Source organism: Schistocerca cancellata, chromosome 8 (assembly GCF_023864275.1).
Source record: "Schistocerca cancellata isolate TAMUIC-IGC-003103 chromosome 8, iqSchCanc2.1, whole genome shotgun sequence".
Taxonomy (NCBI): domain Eukaryota; kingdom Metazoa; phylum Arthropoda; class Insecta; order Orthoptera; family Acrididae; genus Schistocerca; species Schistocerca cancellata.
This window is the reverse complement of record NC_064633.1, coordinates 179,924,146-179,942,911: the sequence shown is the minus strand read 5'-3', so window position 1 is coordinate 179,942,911 and position 18,766 is coordinate 179,924,146. Positions and strand designations below refer to the sequence as shown.

General features: G+C 41.7%; 1 protein-coding gene across 1 annotated transcript in view; it reads right to left on the bottom strand.

The window, feature by feature from the left end:
* The window catches only part of LOC126095456 (O-acyltransferase like protein-like), a 359,981-nt gene that overhangs the window by 67,315 nt on the left and 273,900 nt on the right, over positions 1–18,766 (bottom strand). Inside the window, exon 8 of the mRNA XM_049910248.1 lies at positions 10,375–10,559. Within this exon, the coding sequence (XP_049766205.1) occupies positions 10,375–10,559 (185 nt within the window). The remainder of the gene's footprint in view (positions 1–10,374; positions 10,560–18,766) is intronic.

Here is an 18,766-nt window from a genome sequence, read left to right as displayed (position 1 = left end):
GAAAACTGTGGGTTTCAACAGACACGCTGCTCCATATACATTTTTCATTCTCTTCTAGATATGTACAGGTGTCTGTGCTTAAGCAGCCAAGACGAAAGTAACAGAATGTTGATCCTGTTTGGGCGTATTTGGTAATAACTTCGCCACAGCTCACGTTTCCACATTTAACACACGCACCTCGGAAAGATACGAATGCCACACTACCCTTGTCGGTGGTTATATACCAGTACCGTAGTCGCACTGCGATGCGTATATGCTGCAGCGGATACCTCAAAGGGAAACTTCTTGATGGGCCCTTATATTTCTAAAACGGACAGCAGCGTTTAAATCGCCAAAATTTAGCCAGCAGTTTCGAAGAAATTACCATATTCAGAACTAGGGATTTATCCGATTTGAAAATGAAATCAGTTGCTTTCTTATGCGGAAATTCGTATTGTTATAAGAAATTTTCGCCCCGTACTGGTAGGGCGCTCCAGCTTGTCGCAGCTAATAGTACTTATAAAAGTGGAATATTGCAGAAAAGTTTAGCTGAAAACTGAAGCTAATCATTGTTGGCTACATGAGGATGGACTGACACACCAAAAGAAGTCAAAATACATGCATTTAAGAATGATTCAATATTTATCTACAGCAGCAGGTATTCTCTTGCTTCTGCTGGAATCCTGGATGAAAGATGCTTGTTAAAAATTAAATTGATTTGTGAAAGACGGAATTGCGATATAAAGATAGTAAATAGCTTTGCGTCATGTGTTTGATGTAAGCTGCACGTGTACATCTCCGAATTACTTCATCAATAGCAACAAAAATAAAATAACCAAAAAAGTGGCCACGAAAATTTTTCTTTATGCCATCAAGCGTTCGAAATGAACACCCTCTATTGCAAACTACGTTTGTCATCACTGGTGCAAGGAAAGCCACATTTTTTTTACACGCATTGTAACAATGTGATGTTTTAAATCATCTTGGCTTACACAGAATTTATCTTTGCGTCCACCCCACAGAAATAACTCCAATGGCGTCATATTAAGCGAACGCTTAGACCAACTGGGACGCCTTCACGCCGTGGGCAGCGTCCAGCAAAATGCTGGATGAACGCTTTCCTAGCCACAAACGAATAGTGAGTCGTGCATTTATCCTGATGGTACCACATACATCTTCGTATTTCAAGTGGTGCCTCTTCTTTAGCAGAGCCGGTAGCATTTTCTATGAGAAATTGTGAATATTGTTTACTCGTTAGCATTTATTCAATAAAATAAGAACCAGTCACGTAGTCTCCAATAATACCTCACCAAAAATGTTTCAATTCGTAGTGGCACAATTATGCTGTAAGACGTCTATATTTCTTTTGTCTATTGTCAAACCACTATTTATGAAAAATGTTAGTATTTTATTAATAGGATTAAGTAGGAATAATTAATATTTGTCATTTTGCAAATAATTGTAGTAGCAGGGAATGTCTGCACCAAAGTATTGTTGGCGGGAGAGACTGCACATTGATATAATTTCAAAAAGGGCGGGAGAGCCCACGTATTTTAAGAAAAGAGCGGGAAAGGCCTCGCATTGGTACATTTTATGATGGTAGCAGGGACTGTCTGCATCAGAAAGCATTGTTAGCGGGAGAGACCGCATTTTGGGTTCGTAGGAAGTCAGTAGTAAGCGAGATGTGAAGCGAGTCGGCAGCAGGTCTGAAGCGAGTGGTTGAGAGGAGCGGTGTGCCTGCCAGCCACTAGCTATGATTTACATGAGATTATAAACGGAAGTACAGAGACATCAGCTGACTATTATCATAAGAGGAACTAATATTATTGAATTATTTTTTTGAGAAACTCAAGACCGCTGTAGGTATGTTTCCGCAATGCTAGTTGTAAGATTATTGTAAAAAGTAAGTCTCATTTGAACGTTTGTAAAATCATTTCATTGCCACCAATAAATATTTGAAGAATCGTTTTCAGAATATAATTAATATTTTGCCAGCAATATTGCATTACTGATTATAATCCATCCCAAAAACCATCAACGGACTTTGGAAAATTTTGTTGCTGTCAAGAAAATGTTTAACAATGAATTACGTAACATCAGTCAAATTAATTAACGAATAACGTCAGATTTGGTAATAATTACAGCCACTTATTATGACAGCCCACCAGCAGCTGATGGAGTATAGTAAAAGAGAGTAAGTATATTCAGGTCGCAGTTCCATGTAGCAGTCAGATGGCGATCTAGTAACAGTAAAAAAGGCAAGGAACGGTTTTGGGATATTGCAGGTAACGACTGAGAGCCAAGACGACTACACATTCTATGTTTCGTCGAAATAATCAGAAAATCACTTTTAATAAGCAGCACTTAAATTTGTATGCAAAGATTGCACTTATTATTATTGAGAAAGAGAATTAACTTCAAAGGGGAGATTTCATTTGTTATTGTTAAGCAAGAGATAGAAATCCAAGGGAAGGTTTCATAGGTTATTGTAGAAGGGACGGTTGCGTAACAAAAGAGATATGGAGGAGACGGGAAGGTTTCAATGCGTATCAGTTACCTTCAGCTTTCTATGACTTGTAAAGATCGTTTCATCGGCAAAGAACATTATTTGAAAAAAGGACCTATTGTTCAGAAGTCAAACCAGAACCGAGACAATGAATTCCTTGCGAATTTTGCAGTCTTGCTGGTTAATCTGTCGGTGAAGTGTCACACAATAAGGATTGAAGCTATTTGCTCACAAATGGCAAAAAATGCTGCGGTGACTTATTCTAGATGCATTTGCAATTTGTCCGGAACTAACGTGAGGATTGCGAGCAACAGCTGCCATATTACTTATGTCATTAGTTCTGCTCGTTGCTGTCTTCCTTCTTACCCACAGTGTAGAATTCCAGTTTCCTTCCAATAACAACTTTTGCGTATTTGATGAACTGTCATTCAATGTTGGATACCTTTGAGCGTACTAGCTATCCGTTCTCTTGTCGTTCCTTCTGCATTCTTCATACTGTAGTAGCATATCTAATTCCTCATGGTTTGCCAGGCACATGTATTTTTTTTGAAAACAACCACTACTAGAGACGTGAAGGACACAGGAAGAATAAAAACTTTGTTTGCACTCTGCCCCTTTTTATACCGAATCCTCGGCCGTGGCACACACTGTTTCCTCCTTATTCGACGTAACGTATTTCCTTATTCGGGTATGAAGTCTTGAACTTGCGTGGAAGACAGAAATCAGCTTCATGTTTAAAATGATAAATCGTAAGTTATAAGTATTGTAATTACTTCGGAACTAACAATCACATTTGGAATGATGAAACGCCGTTGAATTAATCTCTTTTAGAAGTATAGTACTAACGGCAGAAATTACTATACTACTATTGAAAAAGCGAAGTCTCCCTCACAGTTCATGCTCCAGATAATTTGAGATGAACAGCTTATCGTAATCACACTGTATATTGAGCAGCGAAAAATATGGTTGGAATAATAATACTATAATTCTCAGTGAACGTTCATCATGATGAACAGTGGTCTGCGCAAAGAACTGTTATTACAGTATGTATTCCGTCACATATTGACAATTAGTCTATAATAACTCCATTAGGGCTTGCACATGTGCGCAGCTACTCTGAAATTGACAGTGAAAAATAAACGGTTTTGTGGTTGTGTGTTAAAAGTGATTTTCCGCCAATGCACTTTTTAATAATTTAGAATTTAGAACAATTCTCAGCAAAATGTAGGCGCCAACATACAATCCAACGATTACGGGTGGATGGCCACTATCTATCATTCTAATGTTTATCTGAAATGCCTACATTTCCAGCAGTGCAGAAAGATGCAAGAAAATAGCTGAAGATCGGAAAACACTCGTACTCCTTCCCCTCCTTCTACTCCTTATCCTTATTCTACTCCTTCTCCTTACAGCATTATAAGCTTATATACTCATATCCATATCTTTATTATTCTTATGCTTCTTCTTCTTAGGTCTTCAACTATCAGATTGATTAGCAGCAGTTCGCCATGCTCTTCTGTTTTCAGCGTTCCTCTTGAGAGTGGTGTAGGCAGTGCAGCTGATATGCTCCTTGAGCTGGTTGGTGTTTCCTAGCCTCGGACTGCTGCTTGTATTTTGCTGTTCTACTGTCCCTTCAATGATACGGTTAATGATAGGCCCACAAGAACTTCCCGTGTTCGATTACACTCAGGAGACAAGGCTTCTCTTCCTCTAGTGCGTGGGACGCCTCTTCGTTTGATATCTTGTCCTCCCAGGAAATCTTGAGCATTCTGCGGTAACACAACATCTCGATGGCTGTTATTTCACGTTTTTCTGCTTGGTCGGGTGTCCATGATTCAATTCCATATAGCAGCACACTTCAAAGAAACGGAGGGTTCTCCTCGGATGTTTGTGCTGCTGGATGTGAAAAGGTTCCTCCTCTTGTTAAAAGCAGCTTTTATCTTTTTGCTTGATGGATTAGACATGCTATCTTTCCTTGCCTGCCCCCCATGAACCATGGACCTTGCCGTTGGTGGGGAGGCTTGCGTGCCTCAGCGATACAGATAGCCATACCGTAGGTACAACCACAACGGAGGGCTATCTGTTGAGTGGCCAGACAAACGTGTGGTTCCTGAAGAGGGGCAGCAGCCTTTTCAGTAGTTGCAAGGGCAACAGTCTGGATGATTGACTGATCTGGCCTTGTAACAATAACCAAAACGGCCTTGCTGGTACTGCGAGCGGCTGAAAGCAAGGGGAAACTACGGCCGTAATTTTTCCCGAGGGCATGCAGCTTTACTGTATGATTAAATGATGATGGCATCCTCTTGGGTAAAATATTCCGGAGGTAAAATAGTCCCCCATTCGGATCTCCGGGCGGGGACTACTCAAGAGAATGTCGTTATCAGGAGAAAGGAAAACTGGCGTTCTACGGATCGGAGCGTGGAATGTCAGATCCCTTAATCGGGGAGGTAGGTTAGGAAATTTAAAAAGGGAAATGGATAGGTTAAAGTTAGATATAGTGGGAATTAATGAAGTTCGGTGGCAGGAGGAACGAGACTTCTGGTCAGGTGACTACAGGGTTATAAACACAAAGACAAATAGGGGTAATGCAGGAGTAGCTTTAATAATGAATAGGAAAATAGGAATGCGGGTAAGCTACTACAAACAGCATAGTGAACGCATTGTTGTGGCCAAGATAGATACGAAGCCCACACCTACTACAGTAGTACAAGTTTATATGCCAACAAGCTCTGCAGATGACAAAGAAATTGAAGAAATGTATGATGAAATAAAAGAAATTATTCAGATAGTGAAGGGAGACGAAAATTCAATAGTCATCGGTGACTGGAAATCGATAGTAGGAAAAGGAAGAGAAGGAAACGTAGTAGGTGAATATGGATTTGGGGTAAGAATTGAAAGAGGAAGCCGCGTGGTAGAATTTTGCACAGTGCATAACTTAATGATAGCTAACACTTGGTTCAAGAATCATAAAAGAAGGTTGTGTACATGGAAGAAGCCTGGAGATACTGACAGGTTTCAGATTATATAATGGTAAGACAGAGATTTAGGAACCAGGTTTTAAATTGTAAGACATTTCCAGGGGCAGATGTGGACTCTGACCACAATCTATTGGTTATGACCTGTAGATTAAAACTGAAGAAACTGCAAAAAAGTGGGAATTTAAAGAGATGGGACCTGGATAAACTGAAAGAACCAGAGGTTGTACAGAGTTTCAGGGAGAGCATAAGAGAACAATTGACAGGAATGGGGGAAAGAAATACAGTAGAAGAAGAATGGGTAGCTTTGAGGGATGAAGTAGTGAAGGCAGCAGAGGATCAAGTAGATAAAAAGACGAGGGCTAGTAGAAATCCTTGGGTAACAGAAGAAGTATTGAATTTAATTGATGAAACGAGAAAATATAAAAATGCAGTAAATGAAGCAGGCAAAAAGGAATACAAACGTCTCAAAAATGAGATCGACAGGAAGTGCAAAATGGCTAAGCAGCGATGGCTAGAGGACAAATGTAAGGATGTAGAGGCTTATCTCACTAGGGGTAAGATAGATACTGCCTACAGGAAAGTTAAAGAGACCTTTGGAGATAAGAGAACCACTTGTATGAACATCAAGAGCTCAGATGGAAACCCAGTTCTAAGCAAAGAAGGGAAAGCAGAAAGGTGGAAGGAGTATATAGAGGGTCTATACAAGGGCGATGTTCTTGAGGAAAATATTATGGAAATGGAAGAGGATGTAGATGAAGATGAAATGGGAGATACGATACTGCGTGAAGAGTTTGACAGAGCACTGAAAGACCTGAGTCGAAACAAGGCCCCGGAGTAGACAACATTCCATTGGAACTACTGACGGCCTTGGGAGAGCCAGTCCTGACAAAACTCTACCATCTGGTGATCAAGATGTATGAAACAGGCGAAATACCCTCAGACTTCAAGAAGAATATAATAATTCCAATCCCAAAGAAAGCAGGTGTTGACAGATGTGAAAATTACCGAACAATCAGTTTAATAAGCCACAGCTGCAAAATACTAACACGAATTCCTTACAGACGAATGGAAAAACTAGTAGAAGCCGACCTCGGGGAAGATCAGTTTGGATTCCGTAGAAATACTGGAACCCGTGAGGCAATACTGACCTTACGACTTATCTTAGAAGAAAGATTAAGGAAAGGCAAACCTACGTTTCTAGCATTTGTAGACTTAGAGAAAGCTTTTGACAATGTTGACTGGAATACTCTCTTTCAAATTCTAAAGGTGGCAGGGGTAAAATACAGGGAGCGAAAGGGTATTTACAATTTGTACAGAAACCAGATGGCAGTTATAAGAGTTGAGGGACATGAAAGGGAAGCAGTGGTTGGGAAGGGAGTAAGACAGGGTTGTAGCCTCTCCCCGATGTTATTCAATCTGTATATTGAGCAAGCAGTAAAGGAAACAAAAGAAAAATTTGGAGTAGGTATTAAAATCCATGGAGAAGAAATAAAAACTTTCTGGTTCGCCGATGACATTGTAATTCTGTCAGAGACAGCAAAGGACTTGGAAGAGCACTTGAACGGAATGGATGGTGTCTTGAAGGGAGGATATAAGATGAACATCAACAAAAGCAAAACGAGGATAATGGAATGTAGTCGAATGAAGTCGGGTGATGTTGAGGGTATTAGATTACGAAATGAGATACTTAAAGTAGTAAAGGAGTTTTGCTATTTGGGGAGCAAAATAACTGGTGATGGTCGAAGTAGAGAGGATGTAAAATGTAGACTGGCAATGGCAAGGAAAGCGTTTCTGAAGAAGAGAAATTTGTTAACATCGAGTATAGATTTAAATGTCAGGAAGTCATTTCTGAAAGTATTTGTATAGAGTGTAGCCATGTATGGAAGCGAAACATGGACGGTAAATAGTTTGGACAGGAAGGGAATAGAAGCTTTCGAAATGTGGTGCTACAGAAGAATACTGAAGATTAGATGGGTAGATCACGTAACTAATGAGGAAGTATTGAATAGGATTGGGGAGAAGAGAAGTTTGTGGCACAACTTGACCAGAAGAAGGGATCGGTTGGTAGGACATGTTCTGAGGCATCAAGGGATCACGAATTTAGTATTGGAGGGCAGCGTGGAGGGTAAAAATCGTAGGGGGAGACCAAGAGATGAATATACTAAGCAGATTCAGAAGGATGTAGATTGCAGTAGGTACTGGGAGATGAAGAAGATTGGACAGGATAGAGTAGCATGGAGAGCTGCATCAAACCAGTCTCTGGACTGAAGACCACAACAACACCAACATCTTTCCTTGACCTTCCGTCTGATGTAATTTTACTCTCTTGGTAGGCAGAGGATTGAACGGTCTCCAGTCACTGTTGTTGAGTGAGCATTGGGAAACGGTGTTTTGTCTGCTCACCACAAATATTTGTGTTTTACCTTCATTAATTTCCATATAATGGGAAGAGCTGTTGGTGGTTTTCATCTGGGCTAGCATCGTTCGTAATTTTTTGCATCTTCACTTAACTGCAATATCATCAGCAAATCTTAGCATGTCTGTTTTCCTACTATGAGTTTTAATTCCCACTACAGTCAGTAGTTCCTCCCTAGCTTCAACTGTTGCCCTCTAGATTGAAGAAGAGAGGGAAGAGTCAACAGCCCTCTCGTACACCCTTAGTAGCTTCCTCTTGATGTTATCACAACCACCTCTTCTATATAGAATCTTGCGTCCTTACACTATGTGCTAATCTCTCTCGGTATCTTAAGAAGATGTTACCAGTCTACCCTGTTAAATGTAGATTTTTTTTTAAAGTTAATGAAGGCAATATACGTACTTAGTCTACACATTTTCATTCTCCTCCTCATTCTCACTCTGTCTCCTTCTCCTTTCCCATTTCTCCTTTCCATTTTCGTTTTCCGCCCCTGTTCCAAAATGTTTGAATAGAAGTCTGTATGTATTACATCAACATCTATATCTACATTTACATCTGCATACATATTGCAAATGCGAAAGCCACGTACTGTGAATGGCGGAGGGTACCCTGTACCACTACTTGACATTTCCCTTCCTGTTCCACACGCAAACACAGCGAGGGAAGAACGACTATCTATATGCCGCCGTATGAGCCGCAATTTCTCGTATCTTACCTTCGTAACGCTTACGCCTAATGTATGCTGGTGGCAGTAGAATCGTTCGGCAGTCAGTCTCAAATGCCGGTTCTCTAAATTTTTTCAATAATGCCGCCTTCCTCCAGGGAATCCCATTTGAATTCCTGTAGCATCTCCGTACACCTACCGGTAACAAGTCTGCCAGCCAGCCTCTGAATTGCTTAGAATGTCTTCCTTCAATACGACCTGGTACGGATCCCAAACACTCGAGCAGTACTCAATCATATGTCGCACCAGCGTCCTGTATGCGGTTTCCTTTACAGGGGAACTACTCTTTCCTATAATTCTCCCAATAAACGAAGTCGTCCATTCGCCTTCGCCACCACTGTCCTCGCATGCTCGTTCCACCTCATATCGCTTTGCACCGTTACGACCAGATGCTTAAACGACTTCACTGTTCAAGCAGGACACTAGTAATACTGTATCCGAATATCAGAGGTTTGTTCTTCCTACTCATCTGCATTAAATTACATTTTTTCCACATCAAGGCCTAGCTGCCATTCATCACACCAACTGGAAATTTTTTCTAAGGTGTTTTACTACAGTAACTCAACTTCAACACCTTACCGTACGAGCGGTCTAGGCGCTTCAATCTGGAACCGCTCGACCGCTACGGTCGCAGGTTCGAATCCTGCCTCGGGCATGGATGTGTGTGATGTCCTTAGGTTAGTTAGGTTTAAGTAGTTCTAAGTTCTAGGGGACTGATAACCTCAGATGTTAAGTCCCATGGGTCTCAGAGCCATTTGAACCATTTTGAACCTTACCGTGCACCACGGCATCATCAGCAAACAACCACAGATTGCTGCTTACCCTATCCGCCAAATCATTTATGTATATAGAGAACAAAGCGGGCCTGTCACGCTTCCCTGGAGCACTCCTGACAATACGCTTGTTTCCGATGGAGACTCGCCGCCGAGGACATCACACTGGGTTCTAAATGGTAATTAACAGCTGTCCCCATCGAGGTATAGCAACAGTACCTGTCAGAAGCTGGGGATTTCAGTTAATTATCATTTACTCTAGAGAAGCTGCGTGGTCATCAATGTTATCTGTTCTTTCTTCATGTATATAGTTAAAGGCGACCCAGCCATTGACCTTCGTCTGTGCGAATGCGCACAGGTTGCCCGAACTCTTACGGGAATCGTGACCTTAGTATGCGCGAGTAATGAGTAGATGGGCAAATATCTATTAGGTACATTACGTATGTCGATTGTGGACAGTTCGGAATGTGGGCCTCACGGGAAGCGTGCAAGGGATAAGTCCCTGCAGTCGCGCTATTCATTTGTGTCCTCAGTGGCTCAGATGGATCGAGCGTCTGTCATGTAAGCAGGAGATCCCGGGTTCGAGTCCCGGTCGGGACACACATTTTCAGCTGTCCCCATGGAGGTATATCAACAACAGCTGCTGGCAGCTGAGCGTTTCAATTAATTATCATTTATTCTAGAGAAGCTGCATGGTCAGCAATGGTATCTGTTCCTTCTAGAACAGTTACTATCTTCATATATACACTGGGTTCTATTATTTAAGGACTCTACACAGCTCACGTGAGTTCTCCTGCTCTCCATTCATATCGCTCTATAAGGGACAGTCAAATGGAAGCGAGACAGGTGGAGGAAGATGGGGAGTTTAATCATTAGGAAGAGTGCTGCAGACTCGTTTGTAGAAGTGACTGGTGTTGTATACTGAGTGGGGCGACATATTGACTTTGGAATGTGCTGGCAGGCTCTAGCCTTACTGCAGGAGTCCGTGCGGTACTTACGAGGGGTCCGGTATGAAGGTGGGGTCCAGCCCCCTGCAGAAGGTGAGAGCGGCGGGAACGGCCGTGGCGAGCAGCAGCGCGGAGAGCCCGGCGGGCGCCCCGTAGCGGCGCACAGCCAGCAGCAGCCACGGCGCCACAGCGAACAGCTGCATGTCCACCGACACGTACCACGACGGCTCCAGGCACTGCCGGGCACACAGCTCACCTCAGCACTCTTCCTCTCCGTTCGTATGGACATATAAGAGACACTCGAATGAAAATGAGACACGTAGAAAAAAGGCTAGTAAACTGTTTATTGTTTCAAATGTAATCGCTGTAAATGTTAGATTTAGCCCACTGTCAGACATGGTGGTCAACGCCGTCGTGGAAAAATGTTTGCTGTTGCCTATGGAACCTTGTATGTGGCCAGGCGCGCATCTCTTCGTCCGAAGCAAATCGACGGCCACGAATCTCTTTCTTCCGGGCTCAAAAAACATCGAAATCGTATGTAAAAAGATCATTAATCTATGGAGGATGTGTAAGGGCTTCCCTGCGAAACTTCTGAAGCGTTGTCGGAACAACCTTGGCAACATGTCGTCGGGCATTTTGTCGGCGAGTTGTTTCGGTCACTTTCTGTGGGAAGCTCTTATCCTCCATTCAGTCCCGATCTCTCCCCAAGTTATCTCCATATTTTTGGAGCCCTGAAGTAAGAATTTCGTGGTCGTTGGTTTGCTTCGGACGAAACGATGCATGCCTGGGCACGGAAAAGATTCCGTAGGCAACCAAAAACATTTTCCCGTTAAGGCTTTCACCGTCTTGACTCACAGTGGTATAAACGCATTAACAGTTATGGCGATTACTTTTAATACAAACAAGAATTTACTAACTTTTCTCCAAGTGTCTCGGTTTTATTTGACAGCTTCTCATATAGCAGCAAAGGTTGCATTTCATTTTTACAGCTTAGTCTCCAACCTGTTTGTAGTCCAATTTGAAGTAAGTGGCATATTAAAGTTAGGCATGTGGACTGCGCCCGCCACTAATACACTAATGATGGGAGCCTGGCACTAACGGCTCCCATTGTACACTGCCCACGATGTACACTTATACAATAGGTTAGCTCAATTTCAGAGCCTTTAAAATTCATACTTACGGTAGGTTAAATGCCTTCGAAACTACAAAAAAAAAAAAAAAAAAAAAGTGGAGCAGCGGATGAACGAGGTATTTTATTCGAAATCAGTGAAATACAATGCATATTTCAGTGAGGCATTTATGTTTCGAGCTAAGATGTGACTGTCGGATGGAAACATCTCACTTATTCTGTAAACATTAGCATAACTCCAATAAAAATTAAGGATGTATTACTGAAAAACTTAGAGACGATGTAGACGATACACAAGATGTGTAAAGGAAGTTCCACTTATTCCACAGGAGTTAGTACTCGTCAAAACTAGAAGAAAAGTTCCTACAACGATATGTCCGGAATCCAACACCTGTCCTTTCATTCCCATCTCTCTGTTACTTAGAAGTAGACACTGTGAACAAAGCCACTTTTGGTTATCACATATCCTGATAGACCCTCCAGACCTTTATCTCACTCACGCGCTCTTTCAGATATACCTGGGTCTATTCCGATTTCGTCATATGTGTTCGTCAAACGCTACTGTATTTGTCCATTATCGATGGGTTAGCCATACACCAGCCATCTAAGTGTCCTCATGCCAAAAACCCAACGAGCGAATTCCAGCGAACGCGGAGGCCATGCCACCGGATGTTCTTCACCAATTCGTCGCCCATGAAACATTGCAGTCATGTGCTGTTGCATGGCCTGTAGAAAATGGGGTGGTGTTCCGTCGTGCATAAGCCGCTGTCGTAGACTTTCTGCAAATGTCTTCATTAGCGCTTCTAAGTCGTCGCACAGAGATCGCTGATACACGGCAACTGTTAATTTGTTCAATCGAGTATATAGCCCTATGAATGGGTCACTACAATTCCTGCCCATATGTTAATGCCGAAGCGACCCTGATGCCTCAGCCCCACGCTTGCTGAAGCATTTGCATCCGCCAGAACGTGCGTGTTGTGGTAACTTACTGTGGGATTTCTTGTGAACCCTGTATCATCACTAATAACAGGTACTGTTTTCAGGACGTATTATTATAGGAAATTTTCGTCTAGTTCTGAACAATACTACCTCCTATATTAAAGTCTGACACTTGTGTTCAAATAGGGTCAAAATGTTTCAAATGGCTCTGAGCACTATGGGACTTAACATCTGAGGTCATCAGTCTCATAGAATTTAGAACTACTTAAACCTAACTAACCTGAGGACACCACTCACATCCATGCCCGAGGCAGGATTCGAACCGGTGACCGTAGCAGTCGCGCGGTGCCGGACTGAAGCGCCTAGAACCGCTCGGCCAAATCGACCTGCGTTCAAAGAGGCTGTACAGATCTACACAACATGTGAATTGTGAATATTTATGTGATTTTGGTAGTACGTAGAGGCTTTAAACATCATATGTTTTATATTTTAAATATTGACGATGCTGCAAAAAAGTCATTTTCCGAAGCTTGCACATAGCAAACGCAATTAGCTTAGCACCTTTTGGAAGATCCGTTGTGGGAGTACAATTTTTGTACTCTACAAAAAAGTAAATTGTATTTCTGCTAGTTTAAATGTTTTCATGGCATGTCATGGCATAATAGGTAAGAAACTGTTTCCTGGACAGGAAGAAATTCCCTTTTCCAGAACATCAACATAATTGCATCCGAATTACAATTTAGAACAAGTTTTCAATCTAAAGGTGTATACTACTTCTGAATTTCCAGTTTTTGTCAGAGGAAGATTATTTAAAACAATTTTTCATCACTGCGGACAACGGAGAACTGTGGCAGTCGCATTCCGCCAGTACTTTTGTCAATAATGTCATTGCATTGGTCCTTAGAGATCAGTGCCACTTTATTTAATCCATACACATTACTAACATGTGTGTTTTTATGTAACCACTGGACCATTGGAGTTGCTTCTTCAACCGTACTTGGTACACATATTCCCCTTTTTTTTCCTTTCTTTCAGTCATCAGTCTTCTGACTGGTTCGATGCAATCTGCCAAGAATTCCTCTCTTGTGCCAACCTCTTTATCTCGGAGTGGCACTTGCAACCAACATCCTCAATTATTTGCTGGATGTATTCCTATCTCTGTCTTCCTCTACAGTTTTTACCCTCTACAGCTCCCTCTAATACCATGGAAGTTATCCCTTGGTGTCTTAATACATGACTACCCTCCTGTCTCTTCTTATAGTCAGAGTTTCACATATATTCCTTTCCTCGCCGGTTTTGCAGAGAACCTCCTCAATTCCACGCCATATTAGTGCACCTAATTTTCAACATTCTTCTGTAGCACCACAACTCAAATACCTAGATTTTCTTCCGTTCCGGTGTTCCCACAATTCATGTCTCACTATCATACATACATACATACATACATATCACTTACGGTCTGGAGATCATGGTTGTGGGGTTAAGAACCGCCTACCTGTCAAAGGGGTAAGAGTGAGGGTGAAAAATAAGTGTAGCTCATGACACGCGAATATCCAGACTTTATACGGGCACTATTTGAGAGCCGGCCGTGGTGGCCGAGCGGTTCTAGGCGCTTCAGTCCGGAACTGCGCGACTTCTACTGTCTCAGGTTCGAGTCCTGCCTCGGGCATAGTTATGTTTGATGTCCTCAGGTTAGTTAGGTTTACGTAGTTCTAAGTTCTAGGGGACTGATGACCTCAGATGTTAAGTCCTATAGAGCTCAGAGCCATTTGAGCCATTATTTGAGTATGAGAAGACTCAATGGTCTGAAACATAATTTCAAGCCTTTAAGAAACCTTCTCTTGCTGACAACACCACAAAATGACGAGAGGGGAAAAGTTTATCGTTTACCACATTTGCGCTGTTTATGCAGTAAAACTGCAGCATCAAGTATGACGTTTTAATTTATTACATTTTTTACTACATTTTGAACACAGATTTTCCACATTTTACAGACAGTGTTCACATATACCAATGAATGCAATATTATATCATTGTACGAAATAGTTCAGGTTAGGCCGGCCGGAGTGGCCGTGCGGTTCTAGGCGCTACAGTGTGCAACCGAGCGACCGCTACGGTCGCAGGTTCGAATCCTGCCTCGGGAATGGATGTGTGTGATGTCCTTACGTTAGTTAGGTTTAATTAGTCCTAAGTTCTAGGCGACTGCTGACCTCAGAAGTTAAATCGCATAGTGCTCAGAGCCATTTGAACCAAGTTGAGATTATATGACCATATAAACACTGAGAAGCGTGAATAAGTGGCGTACTATGCATGACGTTTTGTTTTATTACTTCTTTACTACTAACTTCATACGCAACGTGTTGCGAAGACAATATTGACATATGACCCTGAATGTACCTACAAAATTCTAACATTGTACGAGATGTAGTTCAAAAGATATGCTGTCATAAAAATTGAGCTGCGTGGAAACGACATTGCGTGGCAAATTGCTATAGAGATACAGATAAACTATGTACACAAATGTGTGTGAAATATGTCAAATCAGCGCCGGCCATAGCGTGCCCAAGTGTCTGAAAGGATAGATACCTCGCATTCATATAATTTCGTTTAGTATCGCGGTGTGGTATTTTCCGTCGACACCACTCCCTTCAGTTCGCCTGAATTTTGGTGTCAGCACTGTTTACCATTCGTTATTTTTTGTGGTGTGAAGGAAGTTCAGAGGTCCAGTGGATGTTTGCTCAAGTCTTTAAAACTGTATGGTAATGAGATAAGAGCGGGATAATAATTCTCAGTATCTATTTTGTAGTTGTATTATCGACGGGTACCGTAAATTTGTAATGAAACGATGCTACTATACCATGCAAAAAGAATTAAAAATTTAGTTGAGAATGAAAAAGAAAAGATTACAACGATCGGTAGATGAAATTTATTGTAGAGTAGAGCAAGAAGCACTTTGTGTTAAATTTGCAGGCATGCGGCACTGACGACAAGAGCGTAATGTGTTGGCTCTGACAGCCGTTCTGCCAGTCAAAACTGGTGGGTTTCGCACTGAAATGTGGTTTCAGCGAAATATTTGTCATACTAATTGCTCCATATTGAAGAAGATCAAATGATCCATCGTGAAGTTTAACAGCAAGTTCGTTTCCCTGTATAGTTATTGAATTCAGTGTGGCTTATTTCAGCAAACTTTTAACGGGGCATAGGTACTAAACGTAGCTTCGTTTTCAGACGATATTCTTATTCAGGGTGCCGACCTTACAGCGAACCTTATATGAATATTTTGACTGTTCCAGCACCCTTCCCTCACAGTCGCATCCCACTCGGCATTCCTAATACTTGCCACTCAACATCTCAACAACTGAGGTAACGTGCTGAGTGCTACGTGACATATTTGTAACTATGATTTTTCTCATTAAACCACTGTCCTCCCCCCTCCTCCCTGCCCCAGGCGCATTCCCTAATCCTTTACAGGTTCGAAATCCTATATGACTATATTCTAGGTAATCTGCACCCCACTTTACGAAGATCTAGTTTTTTAGTTTTTCTACACATCTTACTTTTCACGACGTTATATATTCTGAACCGTATGTTGTACAGTGATATTAACTGTGACGGTAGATATGGTGGTATATGTGGATTCAGACTGATAAATGTGTTGCGAATAGATATATTAGTAAAAAAGTTATAAATTAAAACGTCATGGCTGATGCTGAAGCTTTACTGCATAAACAGCGAAAACTGTTTTAAGCGATAAAATTTTTCCTTTCATTCTTTTGTAGAGTGTGCCAGCGAGAAAAGTTTTGAAATTTGTGGAAGTTATGTTAAAGTCTGTCAGAAATTACTTAGTTCTCTCAGTCTCAAATATTTGATGAAAACAATCTGGATAACAGGTGAGCCGTGAGTTATGCTGCCTGAAAGTATACACGTATACATAGTTTCTTGCTTGAATACTTGACTTATTGTGTCAAACCTTTGAGGTAAGATTGCATCTATCACTGAGTAGATTCTAACAACATTTAAAAACTTTTGTCCTTTCACTGCCAGTTTTTTTGCTAGTGAAAGACATTAATGTACATTTTTTTAATTATTGTCACAGACAGAAGTGAAATATGTAAATAAAAATATTTCTTTTTCTTTCGCTTCCCAATGCGGGTAAGGTTGGTATGGACAGTGTTATTCGTAAGTACCTCTAAGATTTCGGAACGTGACTACGCAAAAACCACAAGACACACGAGAAACAGGCACACATCAGTGGATAGAGCACCTCTCAAAATGTTGAACTCACACAACAGACGCTCAATATGGGCACTGCTTGTGACGCGCCAAACATCAATACATGCAAGCGCTTTGTTGACAGGAATTGTGCACGAAGGTGCAACCCGCTTTGCAGTCCTTTTCATTGGGTTGCCTGTCTGCAGGCTCTAATTAATTCTACATGACAATACGGAGCGTATGATTTCTCTACATGTTCTCAGACGCCTGTCTCTCAGTGGAACTACGCCGTGGTGCAGATTAAGAATCTAAACTTATAGACATCTCTACAAACTGATGCCTGAGTAATTTTTCTGTGCGTCTCGTAGTCTTTGTGCAGACGTCTTATAAATCTACCTTGGAACACATACGTCCCAGTGGTACTGAAAGGGTTAACAGCGGTTAATAACTGTAAGAAATGCTGAAAATCCATTTTTAGTTGCCCCTCATAGGCTACCAGCAAATGGCACACAGTGATTTTAGGTTTTTAGTTGTACTGATGAGAGAAGACGTTCCTGTGTTAGTGATTCTTCCACCTTCGCTCATTCCTGCCGCCTTCGTGTTGCTTTACTGTACTACGCAATCAACGAGACTGACTTCATTCAGAATACTTTTTCTTCCACAAAATCTTCGTTTCGAGTATTTGCGTCGTCCACGTTGGTGGTATTTCGTACTCTATTTTCAGTGGTTTAATATCTTTGGGCAGATACGACACTGAATGGTAGGTATTATCTGCCACTAGATTGGAATATAAGGGTCCTTATCTTTAAAGACGCGCTCATTCCTCCTCGTCAGCCAGTTTTCTCATCCATACAACTGTACAGAGCTGAGCTTTCTGTGTTCTTCAGCCGTACTGCCAGAGCTTCATTTTCTGTAGTACCTGGCAGTGGAAGTAATGCTAGACCAGAGGTTAATCAAATGGATTGGCACGTTTCGTTTGTAAAATGGACGGAAACCACGTCTGCCACCGCACATCATCTACGAATATATGCTTCTGTCTACTGACTTGGCAACGCCTGCCACCCGTTTATTCGATAACCCGCCAGACTTCCTAGCATCGCAGAGTAGCTGAATGTCTGTGGGGACGGCGCTGGGATTCGATAGTACAAAACTTTAAAAAATTTCTGCTCCAGACGCTATTACTACGAAAATAGTTTGAAAGCGGAGCTCTTTGCCAGTTTTAAGTGTTATTCAGGGAGAGCATAAGGGAACAATTGACAGGAATTGGGGAAAGAAATACGGTAGAAGAGGAATGGGTAGCTTTGAGGGATGAAGTAGTGAAGGCAGCAGAGGATCAAGTATGTAAAAAGGCGAGGGCTAGTAGAAATCCTTGGGTAACAGAAGAAATATTGAATTTAATTGATGAAAGGAGAAAATATAAAAATGCAGTAAATGAAGCAGGCAAAAAGGAATACAAACGTCTCAAAAATGAGATCGGCAGGAAGTGCAAAATGGCTAAGCAGGGATGGCTAGAGGACAAATGTAAGGATGTAGAGGCTTATCTCACTAGGGGTAAGATAGATACTGCCTACAGGAAAATTAAAGAGACCTTTGGAGATAAGAGAACCACTTGTATGAACATCAAGAGCTCAGATGGAAACCCAGTTCTAAGCAAAGAAGGGAAAGCAGAAAGGTGGAAGGAGTATATAGAGGGTCTATACAAGGGCGATGTACTTGAGGACAATATTATGGAAATGGAAGAGGATGTAGATGAAGATGAAATGGGAGATACGATACTGCGTGAAGAGTTTGACAGAGCACTGAAAGACCTCAGTCGAAACAAGGCCCCCGGAGTAGACAACATTCCATTGGAACTACTGACGGCCTTGGGAGAGCCAGTCATGACAAAACTCTACCATCTGGTGAGCAAGATGTATGAGACAGGTGAAATACCCTCAGACTTCAAGAAGAATATAATAATTCCAATCCCAAAGAAAGCAGGTGTTGACAGATGTGAAAATTACCGAACAATCAGTTTAATAAGCCACAGCTGCAAAATACTAACACGAATTCTTTACAGACGAATGGAAAAACTAGGAGAAGCCAACCTCGGGGAAGATCAGTTTGGATTCCGTAGAAATACTGGAACACGTGAGGCAATACTGACCTTACGACTTACCTTAG